This window comes from Chenopodium quinoa, unplaced genomic scaffold (assembly GCF_001683475.1).
Source record: "Chenopodium quinoa cultivar QQ74 unplaced genomic scaffold, ASM168347v1, whole genome shotgun sequence".
In the NCBI taxonomy this organism is placed as follows: domain Eukaryota; kingdom Viridiplantae; phylum Streptophyta; class Magnoliopsida; order Caryophyllales; family Amaranthaceae; genus Chenopodium; species Chenopodium quinoa.
Window position 1 is genome coordinate 980,476 of NW_018742204.1, and position 22,221 is coordinate 1,002,696.

Consider the following 22,221-nt stretch of genomic DNA (forward strand, 5'->3'; position numbering starts at 1 on the left):
CCTCCAAGGAAGTCACATGTTGTGGCTGCTTGGGAGGAAGAGAGGCCGCGCCAAAGGGTCTTCAGCGTTTATAGGGTGGCCTTGGACGTTGGACTGCACTTCCCTCTCCACCCCTTCGTCCGCACTATTTTGGACGAGTATGACATCGCTCTCTTCCAGCTGATGCCGAACAACTGGTTGAACATATTTGGGTATTTGGTGACGTGCATCTGCAAAGGCTTCAAGCCGGACTTTGCGGTCTTCTGTGAGATGTACTCATTAACCAAGCTGGACGCAGACACGGACGACTGGCTCATTTTGAGTTCCAACAGAGACTACATGGTGGTAGTTGGTCGCGTCTCCAAATGGTGAGATTGGAAGCATCAATTCTACCGTATCAAAACCAAGGATGTTGAATTTAATTTGCGGATGAATCGGTTTAATGTTGAGCCGATTCAGCTTGGACGCGGGGATCTCAAGCCTGATAAGCCACCCGTCCACCCCAGCAAAGAGCATCAGCTTGAATACTTCAAAGTCAAGAGGGTGAAGAGGAACGGCAAAACTGAGCGCGTTCCGAGTAACTGGGTCCCTTTATCTAGTTGGATTCGGGACCCTATGTTCATGTCGGCCTACGCCCTGTACAAGAACTTGCCCCAAGGTGGACGCTTGGACATATATAGTTTTTTGTACATAAATAGGTTATTTGAAATTGAAAAATTTTCTAACGCTTTCTTCTTTTTCTTTTACAGCTGAGGCGTTCAAGATGTTGGACTCAGAACAGAAGGGGGAGGTCAACATGTCTGAAATCGACCTAGCCCGCTACAAGGCTAGTTAGAAGTTGTACGAGCAATCTAAGGGGGTAAGAACGTCTTTTCTGCTCCATTCCTTCCTTTCGTCTGTGTTGGAATGCTGGGAAGGTCCTCCTTCCTGGGTTCTCACGGACGTAATGTTGCGTCCGTGTTGGCATGATGGAAGGGACCTCCTTCCTAGCTCAACACGGACACTAATGTATTATTCTGCTCATTTTTCGCTAACTTTTGCCTCTTTTCAGCTGTCGACTCCAACCCCAAGGTCCAAACAAAAGCAGTCGTCCCCTGCTTCTAAGACGGACAAGGACGAGAAGACGTCCAAGCAAAGGAAGACGGTCACCTCTAAGACCACTTCCACCACAACGGCAAAGACTACGTCGTGGACTGTTTCCAAGCAGTCCAAAGGAGAACAACCTCGGCTGGATGATAGCGGGGCCTCCAAGTCCATGGATCCGGCCGCCACGCCGGTCCATGATAAGTCCGAGAAATCGGACAGTAGGGGTAAGTCGACCCCGGCAAAACCGACCGGGCCAGAAGTGACTCCGCCCGTACAAAGAGTCACAGAATCTGATTGGCCCCCTCCATTCACCTTCAACCCTCTGACTCCTCCGAGCTTCTCAGACGGTCAGTCTAAATACCCTTTTGTGTACAATTTCACTTTACACACAAGTCTTTTACAATCTTACGCCTTTGCACGATCGTTTGCAGACATTGCTGAGGAGATGAATATGAAGCTGCCCGGCCAGTCCCTAACTGGCGCAGATAGGAAGGTCATGCGGGAAGCCATGGCCAGGGCCGTCCCCCAAGCCCAACGAGACAAGTTACGGGGGATCAATGAGGGCTTCCTCGGCCCTATGATAAACTGCAGTGCCGAGGTAACTTATCACGACTTAGCTGATTCACACTTAGAATGTTTTTCTCTTTTGTTGTACTAACTTCGTTCGCTCCTTTTTCAGCTCTTCCTTCGCCTTAATGCCTTCCTTGAATGAAAGGAGAAAGAAAATGACCGGCTGAAGAAGGCTTGGATAGAGGTTCGCAAAGCCCATGATGCCGTCACTGGGACGGCCGTGATCCAAAGGGTCCATCTGGACGCTCAGATCTCCGCGCTATCCGATAAGGTGGCGCGGAAAACAGAAGACCTGGTCAAATTGGGCAAAGCTCTCGAACAGGAGACTTTGGCCAGGGAGACCATGCGAGAAGAGCGAGACAGGGTCATCCTAGAGGGGGAGCGATGGAAGGCGGGCTTCGAGGCCTCTGAGAAGCTGAAGGGATACTTGGCTTTGGCGCTGACAAATCTTCAAACAGCCTTAAGGGATGCGGACGTTTTAAGGGCCGAGGTCGAAACCTTAAAGAAGTTTGTTTCGGACTTGACTGAAAAGCTAAAAGCACCTCGACCGCCCAGCGCTGAAGATGTCGTCCGCATTGAACATAATGTCGAAGAGCGGTTAAAGGCCTACTTCTTCGATGCGTTTAAGCTGATGGTGGACGCGGGCGATGTTGCATATTACCAAGAACGCTTCACCAAGCGTCTTGAGTACGTCTGCCTCAGGGAAGAAGCAAAGAAGGTCGGCCAGCCTTCTCCTGAACTTGTGGTCACTTCCCTTGAATCCAGAGAGGACGAGGAGGAAGCTGAGAATGAGGAGGAGAAAGCGGACGATGTCGAGGAGAAGCCGGAGGAAGAGGCGTCTTTCATTGCCCCGGCCAATGGGGATCAATCGGCTATGGAGGAGCCTGCCAAGGATGATAATCAAGCTATCTAGAGCTAAGGTCCTCCCCCTACAGTTGCCAAGCTTCTCCATCTAAACTTTCAAGCCTTAGCTTATTTTCTTCTATTTTTTTGAACCATTTATTATTATTATTTTTTTAGTGCCGCCTGTTTTGAGCGGTTTTGTAAAATATTGTACCGCCTTTTGAGCGGTTTTATTTTAATGTTGATTTTACCGCCTTTAAAGCGGTTTTTCTATCTGTTCTATACTTGGCTGATTTATACTTAGCAATTTCTTGAAACTTTTCATATTAAATTGCTTTCGTACGCGCCTAGGGGTATGCCCCTTTATTCGGCGTTCGTCTAGTCCATATTCTAATTAGTTTGATTGACTTGGTAGTGTTTATGCCTTAAAGGGTATAAGTACTTAGCAAGTTAATCAAATCATAATAATGATTGCCCTTGGACTAGGCGATACGCCGAATCAACATATTATTCGGCCGTTTAATTGGATTTATATGAGTTGTCCGTTGAAGCTATCGCTTGGACATACTCAAGAAATTTCAAGTATTATCTCAACTTAAAATTTCTAAGTTTGGCTGGGCTAAAATGCCTAGGTATGCCCTTTCCCCAATTGGGGTTACATGGGATATCTTACCTCCGTCTAAAAGAGGGACGGATGTATGCATGTGACTTAAGGTCAAGTCATTTTTTTTTCGCGTCCGGGTTGCTGTGTTGCAAGCAAGCTAGTTACAGGTTTTACGCAGCGTTTCAGCTCAGACTATGAAAGTGCAAATAAGCATAAGTAGAATGGAAAAATAATATAACAATGCTTGACTTTTCATTAATTTGTCAAAATTACATTGTTGTGGTCGTACGACTTTAATTACATTGCTCGGTCAACAGACCTAGCTGCACACACAGCTTTTTGGCTAAGTACTAAAGAAAGACTTAAACATAATATTTCTTAAGATTGGTTGTATTCCATGTACGCGGAATCGGACGGCCGTTCATGGCTTCGATACGGTAAGTACCATCTCGGACTTCTTCACTAACTCTATACGGTCCCTCCCAGTTTGGGGTCAACTTTCCATCTTCATTTACCCGGTGTAGACACCCAAATGTGTCTCCCCAAAACCAAACCCAGTGATGAATACCTTTCATGTCATTTGATTATCGAACGAAGCGAAAGTGTGAAAAGTCTAGTGATGAGGATGTTTTTATTAAAATATCTCTTCTTTCTGTTTTTGAAAATATTTCTTTTCTTACCCTATTTTTGAAAAACGTGCATTCCAGTTTAGTTTGTTCCATGATATGGGTCCAATAATGGTGTAGTTGGATAGGGAATAAAAAGACCTTTCCAGCGATATATTATAAGCCCAATTCCGATGAATAATGAGGAAGTTATGGCCAAAATACTAAACTGGGCCCAAACCGGATTTTACCTACGACCCAATGATCATGTGGAGGGTCCAAAGGTCTAATCCTATTCCTAAACTAATTAAGATTAATTAGAACCTTCTATAAGTTTCTAAAAGATCTTAATTATCCTTTTTGAAAAGATAAGATTAAAGAATTTCAGTTAAATAAAAACTTTCCTTTTTCTTAAATCCTAATTCTATTCGAATTTAAAGATGTTCAAAGACAGTCGGATTTTATTTTTATACCTCATAATATTTATCCAAATTTTATATGGCTTGATAGATCTTGAAATTATCTTTCCAATGATATATTATAATATTAAATCCGATCTATAACGAAAAAGATATGAATTAGATATGAAATTCTATCCAAAACTAACACCGTCCCACTATTTCGGCCATATCATTTTATATACAAAATATTTTAATCTAATTCTAATTGGGTTTGAAAGTAGACTTCAATAAATTTCCAACGACATATTATATGCCTTATTTGGACTTCTAGATCAAAAGATATGGTTAAAACAAAATTCGCAAAAACTGTTGTCCACCGAGTTTTATTTCGATTCGAATTCGGATTCTTTTCTTATTCTTCGACCCTCTTTTTTCTCTATAAATATAGGTCATATCTTCTCTTTTTCAATAACCAAATCTCATCAAGAATTTCTTGATTCTCTCTCTCTTTCTAGCCTAGCCTTTTACAAAACAATTCCTCATACATTAGCACTAGACGCACCTAGCCAAGTTCGAAGTTGCCTTCGCCCTAGACGTGAAAGGTTTTAATTTCTGAGGGTTTGGTCCCAAATATCTATTTCAATTATTATTTAATTTAATTCTTTGATTATTATTTTCCTTGAAGTTACTAACGTGTGTATTTTGTTATTAGAAAGAGATACGAGGCATCTAAGTAAGTGCTTTAATGGTTTTATTGATATTATGATTTTTAGACATCATGTCTAGGTTATTATTATGATTCCTAGTATTATGTTTAGGGAAAAGGTTATAATATCAAATATGCTTATTATGATTCCCGCGATGCTTCCTATTTTCTTTCCTAATATCATGTTAGTATCATGTTAGGGCTAAATATATGATTTTTATTATTTAGTGACATGCTAGGATTTGTTATTAATCTTGTTAGTATCATGCCTAGGATCTTGCTATTATTATTATTCTTTAACATGATTACAATACATTGACAAACTCATCAGCCCATAAGCCGCCTGCCTTTTCAAGCTTGCGCTTGATACCGTTGGAGATCAACTTGTTGTATGCTTCTACCTGGCCATTGACTTGTGGTCGTCCGACCGAAGCAAAGCAATGAGCTATGCCCTAGTCTCCTAACCATTCCTTGAGTTGAGGCGTTTCAAACTGGGGTCCATTGTCAAACACCATAGACCGAGGGACGCCAAAACGCGTAATGATACTCTTCCATATGAAGGGTGAAACATCCGTCCACTTGATGCCCCGAACAGCCTCGGCCTCCACCATTTTGTGAAGTAGTCTAGTGCTACAAACATATAACGCCTTTGGCCAGATGCTGACGTGTACGGACCTAAGATATCCATCCCCCATTTGGCAAAGGGGAGCGGACTACTTATGGCCGACAAACTGTTAGCAGGGCGATGGATCAAGGTTGTAAATCTCTGGCACTTGTCACATTTTTTCACCATTTTCATGGCGTCCGACTTTAAGCTCGGCCAGTAGTACCCCAGATGGGCAGCCTTTTCAGCCAAGGCTCGCCCTCCAATATGAGAGCCGCACTGCCCATTGTGAAGGTCATCCAGGACATCATGCCCCTTTCCAGGGGTAATACATTTAAAGTACGGCTTCACAAATGCCTTTTTAAACAACTCCCCCTACTTCATTTCGAACCAGGCCGCTCTCTTCTTCATCAGCCAACTCTCTTTAGGATCGGCCGAAAGTAATCCATCCCTTAAATAAGAAATGATCTCGTCCATCCAAGTGGAGCTTCTATCAACGATTTGTACTGGCTCGGCATCAATACTCCTTCTTTCCTTTACCTCCCAAAATACTGATGTGGGGGTATCACATGATGTTGAGGATGTTAATTTAGAGAGGGCGTCCGCCTGATGATTAGACGAACGAGGAACTTGTTGCAGAGTAAAATGATCTAGGCCCTTAGCCTCCTCTTTGACAATCTTCAAGTATTTCATCATAGCCGGCTCCCTTGCCTCAAAATCTCCTTCCACCTGGCCGACTACAAGCAGGGAGTCCGAGCTTACATCCACTTTTGTTGCTTTTGCTGCCTTACACATTCTAAGGCCAGCCAGGAGAGCTTCATACTCAGCCTCATTATTAGAAGCTTGGAATGAAATCTCAAATCATATTCAAACTTATCCCCCTCTGGCGATTGACAAATGACTCCAGCACCACATTCGGTCGCCGTTGAACTACCATCAACAAACACCTTCCAGATTTGATCTCCGGCCGGTTGTAAATACAGCCAAGTCATCTCAGCCAAAAAATCAGCAAAGGCCTGTCCTTTTATGGCTTTTCTGGGTTCGAACGCAATGTATAAACCCCTTAACTCTAAAGCCCATTTAAGCATGCAACCACTAGGTTCGAAAGTTGCAAACGGCTTTTTAAGTGGTTGATCGATGTATACCACTATCGACTGCGCTAGGAAATACGACCACAACTTTTTAGATGCCATGTAGAGCGCCAGCCTAAATTTTTCAATAGGGGGCTACCTTAGCTCGGCGTTGTGAAGTACATGACTGAAAAAATAGACTGGGATCTGGTGGTCGTCCCTTTCAGCAAGCAGGACGACACTTAGATAGTGTTCAGAGATGGCGAGATAGATGAATAACTTCTCATTCTTTAGTGGATTGACGAGCCGAGGCAACGTATGCAGATGGCTTTTTAGCTGTATGAATGCTTCCTAGGCCTCCTCTGTCCACTCGATCATGGCTTTCTTCTTGATAGTTTGAAAGAAATAACGACACTTATCCCCTAACCTTGACAGAAATCTACCAAGTTTTGCTAAGCAGCCAGTCAACCTTTGCACTTCCTTGATCGTCCTTGGTGACTTCATGTCCAAGACGACTTGAATCTTTTCAGGGTTGGCCTCAATTCCACGTTGATCAATCAAAAATCCAAGAAGTTTACCGGACTCAACACCAAAGACACATTTCTTTGGATTTAACATCATCTTATGCCGCCTGAGTTCGGTAAAAGTTTCTTGCAAATCCTTCATATGGTCGGCCGACTCTTTTGACTTGACAATCATGTCATCGATGTACGCCTCCATATTTCCGCCGAGCTGATCTCTAAAGACTGTATTAACAAGTCGCTGGAAGGTAGCAGGGGCATTCTTGAGGCCGAATGGCATAACTTTGTAATAGTACAACCCCTGCTCAGTTACGAATGCTGTTTTTTCTTGATCTTCTTCCCATAGGGGAATTTGATGGAATCCGGAGTATGCGTCCATGAAACTCATCAGGGCATGCCCGGCCGTCGAATCAACCGGGCGGTCGATTTTGGGAAAGGGAAAACTATCCTTAGGGCATGCCTTGTTCAGATCTGTGTAATCCACACACATTCTCTAAGTCCCATTCGGCTTTTTCACAAGAACTACATTAGCTACCCAGTCTGGGTAATAACATTGCCGAATGAAACCGGCGTCCAGCAGCTTGTTTACCTCAGCTGCGGCCGCCTGATTCCTATCTTCTCCATGATTTCGCTTCTTCTGGCGGACAGGTTTAACGGCTGGGTTCACAGCCAGCTTATGCACAACCAGGTCAGGACTTATTCTTGGCATCTCACCAACCTCGAATGCAAATACATCTTTGAATTCTCTCAGTAATTGAACTAACTCATACCCAAGCATACCCAAAGCTATAGTGCCTACACTAACCGTCCGACCTGGTTGATCGGGGTCAAGCACTATATCTTGGTGACTTCCAGCCGGCTGGGGCCTTAACTCTTCTGGCCGGCCAACAGTCATAGCTGCTAGGCTTGCTCTATCTTGCCCGCCTTACGCTTCTGGCCGACCAGGTATGTTGGGAGTGAGGTTCCTTCTTCTCTTGGCTCGGACGATTTTGGTCAGCGTGTTGTAGGCTTAATGGCCAACTAATTACATTCCTTAGCCATTTTCTGACTTCCTTGGATCGTCCCAATTTTACCGTCCGTCCTCTCGAACTTTAGCATCATCAGATGAGGTACAATGACTGTCTTTGCTGCATTCAGCGTAGGACGACCGAGTATGACGTTATATCCAGTCATTTCTTTTACAACCAGGAAGCGGACAACCATATCTCTTCCTTCCCCTTTTTGCCCAAAGCGGACGGGTAGGTCTATCCGCCCAACTAGGTGGATCACATTTCCCCCAAATCCTACCAACGGGTGAGTGATGTCTTGAAGAGCATCCTTTGGGAAGCTTAGATTCTTCAAGGCGGCCAGACTGATGATGTCGGCCGAGCTTCCCGTATCAATCAATATTCGTCCGACCTTCATATTGGCTATCTTCATAATGAATACTATAGGATCATTATGTAAGGCTTTTACCTCTCCCCGGTCAGCCTCGCTGATGGTTACTTCGGGAAAGGGTTCGGCCTTTACTGCATCCACTTGCATCACCTTTCCCAAGTTCCAGGCGTCTTGCTTGATCCCTTTCATAGTTGGGCCGCCCGAAGCAAAACCTCCCGATATCACGGCCACAAAGCCTAAATCAGTGTTATTCCCATCATCTTCCTTATCTTTGTTCTTGTCATTTCTCTTTTTCTTTTCGGACGTGTTATCTGTCCGTGTGTAGGTGAACTTGGACTTCATCACATAGGAGTTCAGCATGCCCTTCTTGGCTAGCTTGTCCAACAATCTCTTCAAATTGATATAGTCGTTCGTGTCATGTCCCACGTCCTTGTGGTAATGACAGTACTTGTTCTTGTTCCTGTACTGAGCCGGGCCTCTCAGCGGCTGTGGCTTTTCAAACTCAAACTTATCTTGATTTCCATCAGGATGGAATAACAGTCCTTGTTGAACTCATACCGGGGCTCGTACGTCTTAACCTTCTTAGATTTCTGTGGCTGGCCGTCGGCCACCCAGACTTCTTTTCTCTTTTTTGCTTCTTTCTTTTGGCCGGCCGAGTTTTGTTGAGAAGATTGTTTCTTCTCAGCCCCCTTGGCCGACGCTTCTGATTTTTCCTCAATATAAGCTTCGGCTTCCCGCAAAACACATGCGTACGTTCGAATCTTTTTCCTTATTAGGTCAAATTTAAAACCATTATGCCTTAATCCCCGGAGAAATTCACAGTAAGCCATTTCATCCGGCAGATTATGAATTTGGGCTTTTCTTGGTTAAATCGCTGGACGTACGAGCATAGGCCCTCATTCTTCCCTTGAAAAATTGTTGCCAAATTAAGGCTGGTCTTGCGAGGCGGTATGTTGTATGAAAAATTTCCCACAAACAGCAAACTAAGAGTAGTAAAGCAATTAATACATCCGGTCGAAAAGCTATTGAACCAATCCTGTAACACACCCTTCAAAGTGGCCAGAAAACATTTGAACCAGGTAATCATCTACACTTTGCAAGTACATCAGGTTTCTTTACGAGGTGATGTGTTCTTCTGGGTTGCCCGTGCCATCATAGGCTCCCACAAATACACTCTTCACCTTCGGGGGCTGAGGGGCAGTTAAAATATCTTACGAAAACGGAGGCGACTTATCCCCAAGATTCAACAACCGCATCTTCCAATCAATTGGTTGGGGCTGCACAGGCTGTCCGGCCATATAAGGAGTTTGACCGAACGTTTGAGCGAACAACCCATATTGTCCGAAAATCTGGGGGCTTGGCTGCACAATGTCGTTAAGACCCTGAGGGGGCGTATACTGCGGTGGTTGTACATGAATGGGGGTTAGAGTACGCACAGCTTGACTCCTGCTGGAGATGGCCGTGTTGCTATACTGAGAAAAAGAGTGGTTGGAAAATTCATCCGGCATAGTGTGGGTTGAGGCCGTGTCTAAATATGCGGCACATTCCCGCTGCTTATGCCGGAGGTAATCCCTTGCATCCTTCCATCTTCTAGATGGCTCAGGCTCCTCTCTTTGTGGTCGCCTACCTCTTCCCCCATCCGACCGGGTTTTCGCCAGCAGATCAGAGAAATTCGTCCGCGGCACCCTTGGAGACCTACCACTCGTTCGGCGAAATGGGGTGTTACCAGCATTTGTTGTGTTGGTTGCCTTGTTTTGAGCTTTCTTTGGAGCCCTCTCCCCCTCTTTCCTAGGTGGCTTCCTAGAGGTAGAGGCTCTGTTGCTCTCAAACTCCTTCCGAAGCTTGTTAAGTGCGGCCTTTAGAGAGGCTGCAATAACAGGAGGGTCATCAGCTTCTTGAAATGTGGCGATCAGCGGATCGCTGGTATGGATTGTAGGGATTATATCCCTTACATGTCCGTCCTCACCTGGATTAGGTGTCTGACCGTCTATCGCCATAACGGACGATTATCCCCACAGACGGCACCAAATGTTTCGGGTGTTTTTTGGGTTTCCTCGGATACTGGTCGCGTTCTTCTGACAACGAGACTGAGACACCTGCAAAACAACGAATATTCCGTTTGTCGGAATATTCGCCTCCGGCGATCAAGTTAGTGATCGAAAACGGAAAAGGCTAGAGAGAGAAAGTAGAGAAAAGTTGGAGCTATTGATGCTCTTTTTCTTGTAATGTCATAATCCACCCCTCCCATCATAGACGATTGGGGTATTTATAGGGGTGGGAACTTGTGCTCTATTTAGGGTTTGTACCCTAAAATTATGTGACGTGATTGGCTGCGCAATCACACCATGCCACGCGTAACATGGAGGGCGCCGTTTAGTGGCTTTTAGGAATATCTCTCGGGATTTGGGCCATGATTTAATGAGGCCCCTTTTTGTGTTGATTTAAGGGGTTTTATATGCCCTAAACACGTGGCATCTTCATGTAGTGACACGTGTCGCCCTCTAATTGGGCCACGTGTCACTACAGGATTGGCCCGTGCTCTTGAGTACTTTTAGCCTGAATTCGTGGCATCTTCCCATAGTGACACGTGTCACCCTCTCATTGGGCCACGTGTCTCTACGGGACTGGCCCACGTATACGGGGTATTTTTACCCTAAACAAATGTGATGAGTGTTATTTATGTCACTCATTTGATGAGTATTTAGGCTGTTTTTACCTTCTTTCCATAGCTTTCTTTCTTAATAAATGCTTAGTTTTATGCATTTTCTCCTTAGTTTCCCTTTTCTCTCTTGTTTTGTATTTTCATACTTTTTCTAGTGTTTTCTCCTTTACTTCTTCTATTTTCTCCTTTACTTCTTCTATTTTCTCCTTTACTTCTTCTATTTTCATGGTTATAGGTATTATATGAGGTTTAGGTCTTGATATTGGTTGTATTCTAAGTTGGAAGATGCTTTTGGAGTAAGCTCATAGCATTGAGAAAGCTCAAGATGCAAAAAAGTGGATGCTCCAAGTTTAAGCTCTTGCGCTCTCAAGCCGTGCTCTCATGAAAGATGGTGTTAAACCCATCGTGGAGGCCCTTAGAAACTGCCACCCCCAATGTTCATCAAGTGGACCGTGTGAAGACCCATTTGCGAATGCACAAAGCGGCGAAGAAGTCGAAGGATCCCAGAAGAGCGCGGGCGCGTTGCCCTGCTGCGCGGGCACGCATGCCTCGTGCGCAGGCGCGCATTCCTACCTGCGCAGGCGCTCCTCCCTATTCCTGGTTTCTCTCGATTCCTTTTCTGTGCCTCTTATAAATACCTATTTCTAACCCAATTTTTGCAAGAAGTTGTAGACATAATTTTGATCATAAATTTAGCTTAGTTGAGAGTTTCTCTCTCTAGTTTTAGGGTTACTTTAGGAATAGATTTAAAGAGAGAAAGTGAGATATTTCATTGGGGATTTGAGAGATTTACGATTTAAGGTGACAATTCTATTGAAGATCTCCATAATCAATCAATGAGGATTTCTAACTCTATCTCAGCTTATTGCTTTGTTTAATTTCATGTTTGTTTGATTTGATTTTGATGTTTGATCTTGATTAGTGTAATTGTTCTTCATATTTTGTTGATTCTTGATTTCATTATTTGCTTTTTGATTAAAACAACATCTTTGAGTAGTTGTTTTGCTAGGGATTGGGTGAAACTTGTACGATTGACTGTTGAGATTAAAGTGATTAATGTAAGTTTGCATGTGTGTCAATTTGATTAGGCCTTGAGAATTGTGCTAGATTGCATTGTAATTTCTATTGATACGACCCATTAATTTAAGAATTACAATTATCAATTCGTTTGGATTGTGATTCTAGTAGCTTGTTAATCGTAGAGACCACTAGCTTAACGATTATGAGATAGCTCTTTAATTCCAATTGATAGCTCTTATCATTAGTCTTCACAGCCATTGATTGGCATGTTTGTCCCAAGTTGTTGCAATTGTCATGATTATTTGTTGATCTCCATTCCCTATTGTTTAATTAATTTAGTTCTTTGCTTTAGTAGTTAATTAGTGTTACCTTCTTTACCTTCGACCTAGCTTAGGCGCACAATGGGGAGCACTTGAACATAACCGTTCCTTTGGGTTTGACTCTTGACTTACCTCTATACTTGTATTTAGGTTTGTTAAGTGTTTATAAATTTTGTTTTGCTTAGGGAGGATTAGTTAACAACCTAGTTTTTCCCCTAGTCAAAATAGCGCCGTTGTCGGGGATCAAACCCGGGTCACTCGTGTGACAGGCGGGAATAATTACCACTATACTACAACGAGAATGAAGATTAAAAGTAGCATTCATCAAATTCACCAAGTTTCTATCTCTAAAATCTAAGAACAAAAGTTTCTCCAAGTTGAGATTGAGCCATTTTGGGTGTACTTTAATAGATTAGAGAACTTTTTTAGTTACCATGGTTGTGATCTTGCATTGTCTATCAAAGATGCTTTGGACTTGGCGCGCCCGCGCCAGGGCCACACGCGCCCGCGCCACCAGGTTAAGCGGCCGCACCACAGTTTCGCGCGCCTACGCTTGGAGACAGGGAAACCCCCTTCACCGTCATTTTAATGCTCCTCGTGCACTCCACTCGATGCTCTTGATAAGGACATGGGAGACCCAAAATCACCTCAATGGTGGGTTCAACACAAGAATTCGTTCCCCTACGGCTTGAATATAAAGCACGACCTAAGGTCAAATGGAACTTGCACTTCTCCATGCTTGAGCTTCAAATGGAGAACACTAGGCATCCTAATCAATGCCAAACTTGGGAAGGGGTCCCAGGAGTCTTTGGATAACTACCTTATTATGAAAAATGAAAGAAAACAAACACATAAATGGGAAAAAGACAAGAAAAACCAAGAAATGCATGAAAATGAAAAATCAACTAAGTAAAGAGCAAACTAAAGAAATAAAGAGAAAAACTAAGGAAAAAGGAAAGAAAAGAGCTATAAAAGCAATCTAAAATCATCCTAAAAGAGAACAAATGAAAGCCATAAATGACACTCATCAAATTCCACTGAGCTAAACTTTTGCTCGTCCTCGAGCAAAATCAAGCAAGCAAGAATAAAGATGAAAGACTTATTGAAAAATGAAAAAGAAATACATAAGAAGAGAATATACACTAAGACTCACTTTCGTAGGAATCACGGTTGTTTTTAGCTACAAAAACCCCTTTAAACCCCTAGATCGCTCTAGAGGACGAGTAATGGTCTTATAAGGGTTTCCTAAGAGGTTAACCCATAACTCTCAACAAACAAGCATGAGGCAAATATCAAAAGTAAAAGAAATCAAAAGAAAAGTAAAATCTAAAACCTTTACGAATTGAACTTTACAAAATGACTACACCTCAAATGAATAAAAAACTTTCTTAAGAAAATAGGGGTATGCACGTTCCAAGATATCCAAGGTTAATTGAAACATAAAATATGCTAAGCGTAGAGAACTAGTTATCACAATCCACCTTCATCCCATTTGATCTTACAACATTCTCCCTATAGTCTCAAATCTCCCTCTAATGAGCATCTCAATAGCTCCTCGAAGGAGCCGAAAAAGAACATATTTTAGGCTACCCGACGTCTTGACTTTGCATCCCCTCACTTTAGGCTTTAACTCATAATTCCCTTCCTCAATATGTGACTCAACCTCTAGGTTCCCAATGGTTGTAACGTAAGGGAAAAAAAGGGGGAGGGTAGGCTTAAAATTTAGAATTTGACGGTATTCCTAATTAGTGAAGTAAAAGGGTGATCAAACCTTCTCCTCATAACCAAGTAATCGCCAAACAAAAACAAACTAACAACCCCAAGCTTATTCAAAGCTATATCCACAATCATATATACAAAAAGCGTAAACGCTTCTCTCCCAAGCTTAAAGGAAGAATTTTCCTCAATGCTTGAAAAGGAGATAAGAATCACATCAAAATATTTTTGAAATTTCTCATACTTTCAATTTATTTTACAAATTATCCAAAGTGTTTAAATTTGCTTTGCTTTTCATCATTTTTCAATTTTTTTTTATCATTTTTTACTTTATTCATTGTTCTCGCCTCTTGTAACAATGGACGGCTTTTTCAACTTTGCATTTGAATGTCCTTGACTTTTTTAAACTTTGGACGGCTTTTTCATTTATTCATTTTCCATTATTCACAAGAAATAAAATTCACAAGCATGCTAACAAATAAGAACTAATACCCAAACTCGTATACCACAATCTCCAAAAACATGATCATTTGCTTCACAAAAACCAAAAATGGAACAAAAAGAAACAAAAGGCTCAAAGTTCTATAGATGTGGCTTGAAAAGAAGGAAAAGGGCTCAAATGGTTAGCGAGTAGGGAAATGTGAACCTAAGAACAAAAATAAAGAATATTAACCTAGAAAAGAAAAATTACCACCCCGAAAAGATGCCTTTTTCCTCCCTTTATGGTTCGGTCTCGTATTTGAGAATTATGAGTCAAGATTCAATATTAGGTTTGCAATAGTCAAGGATCCATGCCGCTCACTCAAGTAATTGTAGAAGGCTAGAAAAAAAAATGTAAACCTCACATGGGTGTAGCAAAAACTCACTATAGGTGTCAAATCGACCATAGGAAGTAACTACCAAGCATGCCACAAACAAGTAGAATCGGGTTTCATGATCCCCCTAGTTCTTAGACACGCTGCCTTAGCATACGCTGTCCTAGAATCAACCAAGCATATTCTCAAACCGTGCATACCACTACCAATTAGAAAGATGTTCATTCAAAAGCAAAAGTACGTTGGTATATAGTCCAATTCACAAGAAAGTAAACAAAAAGAAAAAGGAAAGCCTAAAAAACTTTATTCAAACCAAAATCAAAAAGAAAGAAAAATAAGGAAAAAGTAAAGAAAATAAAAGAAAAATAGGAAAACAAAGATAGAGGAAAAGTAGGAAAATAAAGAAAGGAACAAAGATGCAAGTAGAACATGTAATTCCCAATCGTCAAACAAGTGGTCATTCGACAACAACGTCAATGACCCTAAACACTCTAAGGTGTTACAAGCATTACATCCTCAAACCATTCAACTTCTCCTAAACTAATCCTAATCTATGCATCCAAGAAAAGAGATAAAAGAAAGAAAATAAGAATGATCTAACCGGGCTTCCAAGCAATGCTAATAAAAATAAGGCAAAAAGTCTACCACCTTCATTAAGCTCCAAGAATCAATAGCATCATCAACAAAGCCAAGTGAGAAGAAAAATAGAAAATAGAGCTATAAACAAAAAAAAACGGTTAGTAACTTCAAAACAAAGTAAAAGAAAACAAACTTAAACAAAAAGAAACTACAAAGAAAAAAGCAAATGAAACTACCAAAAATAAAGTAAGAATAAGCAAAGAAATCTAAAAAAAACTAAACACTAAACTAGCAACTAATCATCTAAACTACAAGATTTGGATTGAAGGGATTTGGATTTTAGGGTTTTGGATATTAGGGATTTGGATTTGCGGGAGCAAACAACATGCATCATTATCTAAGGAAACAACACAACAACATCATCAAAAGAGAAAGAATAGAGATGAAAAGCTACAACAAACAAACACCATCAAGAAGAGGCTAAGGAATGAAACAATCAATCATTGAGGCAAGAAAGAGACAAGGCAATATCCAACAACAACATTGGCCACCGAGACAAACCCCTAAGAAAATCAAGTTCCCCTAAGCTAAACATGAATACATCTCAACATCCCTTCAATACAAAGAAAACCACACATAAAATAAGGGATGGAGGAACAATACACAAAGAAGGGGAACAATCTACCACTCGGCCCGGCATTATCATTGTCATCACTATCATAGGAAAACCCGGATAGGGGACCATAAGGATTCCATCCCTCAGTGTAGCCAGGTGGCCAACCATAGTGCCCTTTGATGTTTTCTTGTTGCCAAGGGGCAAGGGGAGAATATTGCTCAGGCAAGGCGAGCGGTAGCGGATGATCGAAGTGCACATAGGGGTAGTTAGGATCACCCCTATAATCGCTCTCACTAGGAACACGGTAATTGTAGTTACCGTGCTCATCGGGGAATGAGCGAGTCTCAGTGTTAGACCCCAGGGGTCCTTGCCAATAAGGACACCCACTTGATGGAATAGGACCAAGTTGGGGTGGAAAGTAAGGATAGTTAACCATGGGGGAGACATCCCCACGGTTAATACTAGAATCATACAATTGTTGTTGTTGGAGAAACATACCTTGTTGCATCTCCGAAATGCCTCTCATTTGATTATACATCGCTACAAAATCTTGATCATACATGCCTTCCAAATGAATTTGCATCCCCTTCATTTGCCTACTAAGAGCATCCATATCGGGCTTAGCAAACTCGTAATCTTGATGTTCTTGATGTTGTTATTGTTGTTGATGCAGATTTTGTTTATGATGTAGTTGTTGATTTTCATGAATTTGCCTCTCTTCATTCAAAACATCTTCTATGTCTTCATCCTCCCCGGGGATGCGATTACTAAAGGGCACAAACCAAACATTTGGGGCTACCCGGTGAATATAGGTAAGAGAGGGGTTCGGGAGATAACACCAATGAGAGTTCCTACAAAGCCAATCGAACACCTCATCATCATCATTACGAGCCAAGAATTGCACATGCTTAAGTTGAGCGGTGTCAAGATATAGGGTGTCAAGATCTCCCACCGGTGTGCAAGAAAGAAGGTACCTGTCATACCCAAGCTTCGTAGCTAACCTTGTGACCATATTACCTCAAGGTATATCACCTAACCGGTTGCCCCTCATGTCCATGAAACTCCTCAAAAATATAAGCCCCAAGTTTAACCGACCTCGATACTCTTCTCGAGTTGCTATCCACAAAGCCCGCAACTCTGGGAGCGACATATTTCCCAAGTCTTGGTTAGGGAACACCGAGTACCCCAAAAGTCTATGGAGCACTCTCAAACAAGGTTGATACATATCTCTTGCAAGAGAGAATCAAGCGCCGAATTGATCAAAACCCGAGATAGCTTTCCAAAAGGGATTTTGAGAGAAACCCTCCAAATGCTCATGCTCTCGGTTCGAAAAGAATTAATCCGCATGAGGGTTGAAATCCATGGCCACATTGAACTCGGCCAAAGACATGATGTGAACTTTGTTGAAGAGCTGGAAGGAGACCTCATAATCTTTGTCACCCACCGGAGTAATACTCAAAGAAGCCAAAAACTCCCAAGTAGTCTTAAGATAGGTTCTATAACTCCGAGTGACAAAGGTACTCAACCCAAGATTATCAAAGAGACCACAAATCCTCATCGATCCCCAGTTTAATCATGCTATGTTGATGGTAATGCCGTGAGGGCTTGTAGGATCCCTTTTTGAAAGTTAAATATAGAGGTTTGGCCGCTAGATTAGAGAAATGAGGTTTAGGGAGAGGAAGAGGCTCAAGGCTTTGTTTTTGAGGAGAAGAAGTGTTTGAAGGTGATGGCTCATTTGTTTTTCTATTTTTGGTTTTAGAAGTGATAGATTTTACAATTCTCGACATGTTCGCTTCACCAATTTATCACAACCACGATCACAAAACAACTTCACAAAACACTTCAACCACCAACACTACACAAGAACAACTTGACTTAACCAATCAATTTCACTTCACAATCAACACTACCAAAAATCACCTTCCACAATTCACAAAAATTTGGCACAAATTTGCATACAAGAAGCAAGATTGAACAAGTTTTGGCCACCGAATCCCTCAAGAACGAAAAGCCCTAAATTGCTTCAACAATGGAGGAGAGAGAGATTGGAGATTAAATGGAGGACATTAGTATGATTTTTGTTAAAAATGATGAATTTGTAGAAAGATTTTGATATTTTTGATGGAATTTGGAGGATTTGATGATGAAATTTGATGAGGAAAGATGTTAGGGTTTCGGTGTTTATCTAGAGTGAGAAAGGTGCGGTCGAGTATGATAGATAAGAAGGGGAAAAGAGAGAAAGAAAGGAGAAATAAAGAAAAATAGAGCTTCGGTTTGGCACGGTGCGCGACCGCGCACCTAGCTAAGCGCCCGCCCCAGTGTCGCACGCGGCTGCGCGAACCCTTGGCGTGCCCGCGCCCCTACTTGGCACGCCCGCTCCTCTTGACTTCTTTCTTATAAATTTGTGCTTGGTGCGTTCTACTGTGGGTTCATCATCCAATATCATCCCGGGATTATTGAACCCATCATAGATGGCAGTTTCAAAACATGATTACCGTGGGTTCAACATCCGCCAATAATGAGAGCACCACAATGAACCCACTCAGTTCAAATTTACTTCAAATTTTAGCATTCCCTAGCTTACCTCACTACATTACCGTACCCTTTTACCTCAAAATTTGATATATCAAATATATTCTCATAAAAAACATGAGACCTTTCCATTACTCATGCTTGCTCAAAATAATCCCATTCTCATGAAATTGACCTATCAATCCAAATAGAAAACTAGTGAAAGAAAAGAAATAACAAAAGAAAGAAAAAGAGTTAGAAATCTGGGTTGCCTCCCGGAAAATGCTTGCTTAAGGTCCTAAGCTCGACCTTTCCTCCAAACCACGGAGGGTAAAAAAGTAACACCTTATCCAAAGTGGTGGAGAGGGAAAAATCATTACAAAGCTTGTGCAAAATCACATAATGAACCATGTCATCTTGAATCATAAAAACCGATTCCAACTCTTTAAACTTCATCTTCGTCTTGTATTTTTTGGAAACTCTCTTTCTCTTCCTTGATTTCATCTTCCTTGAATCCTTGAGATCCTCATGTTCACCTCTTGAAAAATTATTTTCATCTTCCTTCAAAGAAAGCTCAAGCCAAGAAGGCATTTCAAACTCATCCTCAAGCTTCGAATGATCCTTGTCTTCTTCACTAACAACCTTGCTTTCAACACTTTTAGGAACATCATCACAAGCTATAAGCATGTCATTAGTAGAAGACACAATAATGGAATCATTAACATTCGAAGACAATGAGTTTATGCACATAATTCCTTGCACATAAGATAGAAACTCATGCATCGACTTGAGCTTAAAACTTGCCTTACTATCACCAACACACAAGGTAATCATACCACCTTTCACATATATTAAAGCACCCGAAGTTGTTAAGAATGTCCTCCCTAGGATGATAGGAATGTTTTCATCCTCCGTAATCTCTAGCACAATGAAATCAACGGAAGTAGTGAACTTTCCTATTTTGAGGGGCACATCCTCAATTCTACCCTTTGGGAACTTAATGGAACGGTCGGCTAATTGAAGGGTCATGTTGGTTGAAAGGAGCTCACCTAACTTGAGTTTCCTGAGAACGGAGTAAGGCATGATGCTAACGCTAGCTCCAAGATCACAAAGGGCATTTTGAAACAATTTCCCATTAATATTACAAGGAATGGAGATATTTCCAGGATCTTTCATCTTTGGGGGAAAGTCATTATGGATAAAGGCACTACAATGCTCCTCCAAACTCACTGGTTAAAGCACATTGCAATCTCTCTTACCGCTCAAGATTTCTGTAATAAATTTAGAATAGTTAGGCATTTCTCTCAAAACATCGGTGAAAGTAATAGAAAGATGGATTTTCCTTAGCATCTCGATAAATCTCCCAAATTGTTCATCCAACTTTTACCTATTGAACCTTTAGGGATTTGAAAGTATTGGTTTGAAATCCTCATATTGCTTCCGCTCTTTCTCAACACTCTTCTCATTAGAGCTATCACTCATCTTGCTAGACTCATCACTCATCTTTTTCTCTTGAACTTCCTCCTTGCTCATACTTCTTGACACCCCGTTCTCATTTTCCTCACTTGAGTCACTCCTCTTCTCATCCTCCTCACTCATCCTAGAAACTCTCTCTTCTAGCACTTTTCCACTTCTTGTGGTGATGGAATAAACGGGTTTCTTAAGATCAACTCCTTAAGAGGGTAATGAAGAAGGGCTAGCACAATCTTTCAAGGTATTGGCTAGTTGAGTGATTTAGGTTTCAAGCATCTTATTGTGTGTCATTATCTCATTAAACTTTTTGTCACTCACCGACATGTAAGTGTTCAAAATCTTGGTTTAATTCTCGATGATCTCCTCTAAGGTAGTATTGGAAGATGGGGGTTGAGCATAGGAATTATCACCATTACCTTGAGGTCTTGGAGCAAATCCGGGTGGGGGTCCCCTTTGGTTGTTTTTTTTGAAAATTACCCTTATTTTGATTGTTCCAATTACCCCGGGCTTGATTGTTGCCAAAATTTTGGTGTTGGCCACCAAAACCATGATATTGGCCTTGATTTGCATACCCTTGGCTTTGGTTTTGATTACTATAACCTTGAGTGTTAAAGTTACCTCAGAAACCATGATTTCCTTGGTTCCTATAACCACCATTGTTGTTGTTATCAAAACCACCTTGTTGGTTAGCATTGTTATTCCCAAAATTCCTTGGACCATCAAATCTCTGTGCATTATTATTGTTGGAAAAAGTTCACTTGCTCACAATCATTGTTTTCAACATCATCACAATTTTTAAAAGAATTTGGACAATTAGAAGAGTCATGGTCATAACACCCACAAACATCACAAAAGACACAACCACTTGGCATATTACTTGAAGTAGAAAGAGGAGTAGAGTTAGAAGGTGTACCTCTCCCCTTAATGTGGGAGGGAAGACTTGGTGCAATCGAAGAGTCACACTTCAGCTTGGCCTTGATCAATGTCATCTCCTTCCCCAAGTTCGAGACTTGGGAAGACAAGTTATTGATCGCATTGAGATGATCAACCGAATAGATCGTTGAGCTACTCTTGTTTGTAGAATCTCTCTCTCCCTCTTTCCAATCCATGTAGTGACAAACTACATTCTCAATTATAACTACAACCTCTTCCTCGCTCTTGTTCATGATCGGACCTCCTGCTCCAGCATCACGACATGACTTCCCTTGGGGGCACAATCCTGCATAGAAAATTTCTATGATTTGGTAAGTCAGGATTCCATGGTGAGGACATTCTCGTTGACACTCCTTGTATCTTTCCCAAGCCTCATAAAAACTCTCACTAGGCTTTTGCTTGAAACTTTGGATTAGAGTTCTTGCCTCAACAGTCTTCTTTTGAGGGTATAAACGGGAAAGAAACTCCTTAGTGACCTCATCCCAAGTTCTCAAGGAATTAGGTTTCACTTCCTTGTCTAACCACTCTAAAGCTTTTCCAATTAGAGAGAATGGAAACAGTTTGAGCCTAATGAATTCTTGAGAAACCCCATTGACGTTGATTGTATTACAATACTTCTTGAATTATGTAAGATGATTTAGTTGGCTTTCATGGTTGGAACCACTAAATTGCCTTAGTTCAATCATTGTTATCATTGCCGGCCTTATCTCAAAGTCATTGGCCAGTGTTGTTGGTGGAGCTATGCCACCCTTGAATCTATAAGTACCGGGAGTTCCCAACTCCTTCAAAACAACTCTTGGATTAGCTCCCATGCTTCCTTGATCCTCTTCTTCTCTTTCTTGATGAAATTCCTCTCTTGGAAAGCTTGGACTTGAAGAACAATAAGCAAACCCTATCCTTGTTATGGTTCTCTCAATTTCCGGATCAAATAGCACTAGAGTCCTTCCTCTTATCCTACGCATACAAAAACTCAAATCAAATATCAATAGCACGACTACAATTGTAGCCTAAAAGAGAAAAAATCTTTTTCTATTTTTGAAATAAAGTTAAATAGACTCAACAACAATAGCAAACTACTACGCCATTCCCCGGGAATGGCGCCATTTTTGACACGGGTTGAGACTAGGTCGTTGAAACTAATTCTCCCACGGTCAAAACTAAATTTGTAAACACTTAACCAACCCAAATAATAGTATAGAGGCAAATCAAG

General features: G+C 41.6%; 1 protein-coding gene across 1 annotated transcript; it reads right to left on the reverse strand.

Moving 5' to 3' along the window:
- Nucleotides 1–20,003: 20,003 nt before the first annotated feature.
- On the reverse strand, nucleotides 20,004–21,973 carry LOC110725160. Its single transcript, XM_021904639.1, has 4 exons — nucleotides 21,684–21,973; nucleotides 20,924–21,578; nucleotides 20,706–20,805; nucleotides 20,004–20,278 (listed from the first exon to the last, which is right to left on the reverse strand). Exons 1-4 carry the CDS (start codon nucleotides 21,971–21,973, stop codon nucleotides 20,004–20,006), a joined length of 1,320 nt encoding a protein of 439 aa, XP_021760331.1.
- Between the last annotated feature and the right edge of the window lie 248 nt (nucleotides 21,974–22,221).

Excerpts from the sequence above, each read along its gene's own strand:
- LOC110725160 (XM_021904639.1), bottom strand. The coding sequence starts at position 21,973 with ATGCGTAGGATAAGAGGAAGGACTCTAGTGCTATTTGATCCGGAAATT. Across the intron at positions 20,806-20,923 it reads GTGGTTGTGTCTTTTGTGAT|AGATTTGATGGTCCAAGGAA; the intron begins GTTTGTGGGTGT and ends AATAATGCACAG. Across the intron at positions 20,279-20,705 it reads TAGGAACCAAGGAAATCATG|GAGTTGATCTTAAGAAACCC; the intron begins GTTTCTGAGGTA and ends TACCCTCTTAAG.